The sequence below is a fragment of the Nansenia antarctica genome, assembly GCF_963989245.1.
Source record: "Nansenia antarctica genome assembly, contig: SCAFFOLD_329, whole genome shotgun sequence".
NCBI lineage: Eukaryota > Metazoa > Chordata > Actinopteri > Argentiniformes > Microstomatidae > Nansenia > Nansenia antarctica.
The window spans coordinates 52,501-55,000 of record NW_027662521.1 but is presented as its reverse complement, the minus strand read 5'-3'; the positions used below and the strand labels follow the sequence as shown (position 1 = coordinate 55,000).

Here is a 2,500-nt window from a genome sequence, read left to right as displayed (position 1 = left end):
TGTTTTTAATTCCTTTAATTCCTCTCTTTTTCAGATCATTTCTACCTGCGAGGCCTTCCATCCCAGCCCACTCTCTTCTCAGCCAATCACAGCCTACCCCCACTGTCAAGGACCGCCCCTGGCCATCCTCTGGGGTCCTGCAGTCGAGAGCCAGATACTGGGGGAGGAGGAGGAGGGGGCCCCCCAAAGAGCTCCAAGGAAGCGGGCGTAGGGGAGAAGGGTGTGTCGTCTGTTGCCAAGGACAAAGACAGAGCCAGCAGCAAAGAGAGACACCAGGAGAGCAAAGACAGACACCATCTTCATCACCATCCTCATCATCAGACGACCCCATCCAACCACCCCCACCCCCACCCCCACCCTCACCCTCACTCCCACCACGCCCTCCCCCCTCAGGGTGGGGAGGAGGAACACAGACACAAGGTCCCCAGCCTGCCCACAGAGTACAGGGAGGACCCTCAGAACCACGCCAGCGACCCCAAACACCTGAGTACTTGCGCCCACCTCAGCAAGCAGTCGAACGGAGGCGGGGGGGACCCAGGGTCAGGAGCCAAGGGGGGAGCTCTGACCAGCTGTGGGGGTGCAGGAGTGGGGACTGGAGGGTCGGGACCCCAGGGTGGAGGTGTTGGAGGTGGGGGGGCGAGGCGATGCTCCAAGGAGGGGGGCGTGAGCGGGGAGATGAGGATCAGTGAGACCCCCGCCTCCTCGGACTGTCTGAGGAGGGCGGCCATCTTGGGACACCCCACCCCCCACTCTATGGCTTCCTACTCCATGCCCCCTCCTCCTCCGCCGCCCCACCCCTTACACATGGGCTCTGCTGTTGGAGGGGGCTGGCTGCATCACCCCCACCACCCCCATCACCCACACCCAGAGTTCTACTGCCCACCTCCCCCAGCTCCACTCACCCTGGCCCCGCCTAAAGACGGAGGGTCCACCCCTGGAGGGTCAGGCAGGGAGGCTAAAGTGACGGGTCCCACGTACGTGCCCTCTGTCGGGCCCTTGGGTGGTCCTGGAGGCCCTGGCTGTCGTGGTGTAGGTGGAGGTGGAGGTGGGCCCAAGGATGCGAAGGGGACAGAGAAAAGTGGAGGAGGAAGAGGAGCGCCTAGCGACGGTCTTCCTCCTCCTCTCCATTCTCATCACCTCCAGTCCAGTAGTTGCCAAAGGAAGCCTCAGTCACAGACGCAGCCCCAGCCTCATCAGCAGCAACTGGGCTACGGCAAGGCCGACAAGCCCCCCGACTGGAACCACAACCACAATAATAACCACCACAGTCACCATCAGAGCTCTAACCCTCAACCCCAGCACCCTAACCAGCCCAACCCCAAAGCTAACCCCCAGTCTGGGCCTGGCTCCTGCAGTCTGGAGGCCCCTTCCAGAGGGGAGCTGGAGGTCCTGGAAGTCTACCGGCCCTCCCTCCCTCTGGAAGCCCAGAGCGCTCACTCCAGGGCTGGGCACCAGAACGCCACTAAGAGCGGCCCTTACGCCAGCACTCCGCCCTTCCGGGACTGTTCCCATGCAGGTCCCCCTGGGGCGCCTGAGGGGAAGGGAGTGGCGCAGCAGAGTGGGGGGGTCCAGAGAGAGGGTCAGAAGGTTGCTAGAATACGACACCAGCAGCACAGTAGTCACGGGTCGGGTTCGGATGGATCAGGGGCCGAGAGGGGGAGGGAAGGGGGAAGGCAGAGTCACAACTCTGGTGAGGGGGGTGTAGTTTTGGGGTACGGTGACCAGACGTCCCCCTCGCTACACCCCTGGGCGGCACTGGGGCACCAAGAGGACCAGAGGAGGATCTCACCCCACAACGAGGCCTACAGTGACGGTAGAGGAGACAACAGGACCCAGGGTCGTAATGACCAACAGCAGTACATGACGGGACCCCCAGCTCACTCCCCTCACCTGACTCAGCCCTCTTCTCGCACCTCTCCTCTCTCTGAGGGTGAAAACAGCGCCATCAAAAACCTTATGAACTACAGCTCCCAGCAGCCAATGCTCCTGTCCCAGAGGAGTCCCTTTGGGGGGCTGGGTTGCCTGAAGCAGGGGGGCGAGAGGGGGGAGAGAGGAGGTAGTAGAACCAGCGCCCCTCAGGACCCCCCTAAACAGCCTCTGCCCCCCCGGAGAGGCTCGACCAGCGAGGGGGAGAGGATGGAGAGTGGGGGGAGGGGGGTGAGGGAGGCGGGGGAGCCACATGGGGAGGGGGAGGTGCGACAGCCCCCTGTTGGCATCGCTGTGGCAGTGGCCCGACAGAGAGAGCCACCCCATCGTCGCCCTGACACCCCCCCTGGACACAGCCGACAGAACAGGGTTCTCCCCAGCATGAAAGGTGAGATCTGCTTTACCGTTACTATCTTCATTCACTGTTGTTCGAACAACAAGGAAATGTTTGCAATGACTTTGGAAGGTTTGGAAGACTTTCCAAGGGGTTGCCAGATCTACATGCTAATCCCCCTCCTCTCCCCCTCTCGGTGTGTCCCCCAGGTGTGTCCCGCTCTGTGTACCCGCTGGGTCG

At 62.5% G+C, this 2,500-nt stretch overlaps 1 protein-coding gene across 1 annotated transcript in view; it reads left to right on the top strand.

Annotated features, from left to right (window-relative positions):
• Window positions 1–2,500, top strand: part of LOC308175578 (BAH and coiled-coil domain-containing protein 1-like) — a gene marked incomplete at its 5' end in the record, with an annotated part of 30,302 nt that overhangs the window by 3,741 nt on the left and 24,061 nt on the right. Inside the window, 2 exons of the mRNA XM_080551219.1 lie at window positions 35–2,314; window positions 2,470–2,500. The exon at window positions 2,470–2,500 is cut by the window's right edge and continues 87 nt beyond it. Of these exons, the coding sequence (XP_080407345.1) occupies window positions 35–2,314; window positions 2,470–2,500 (2,311 nt within the window). The remainder of the gene's footprint in view (window positions 1–34; window positions 2,315–2,469) is intronic.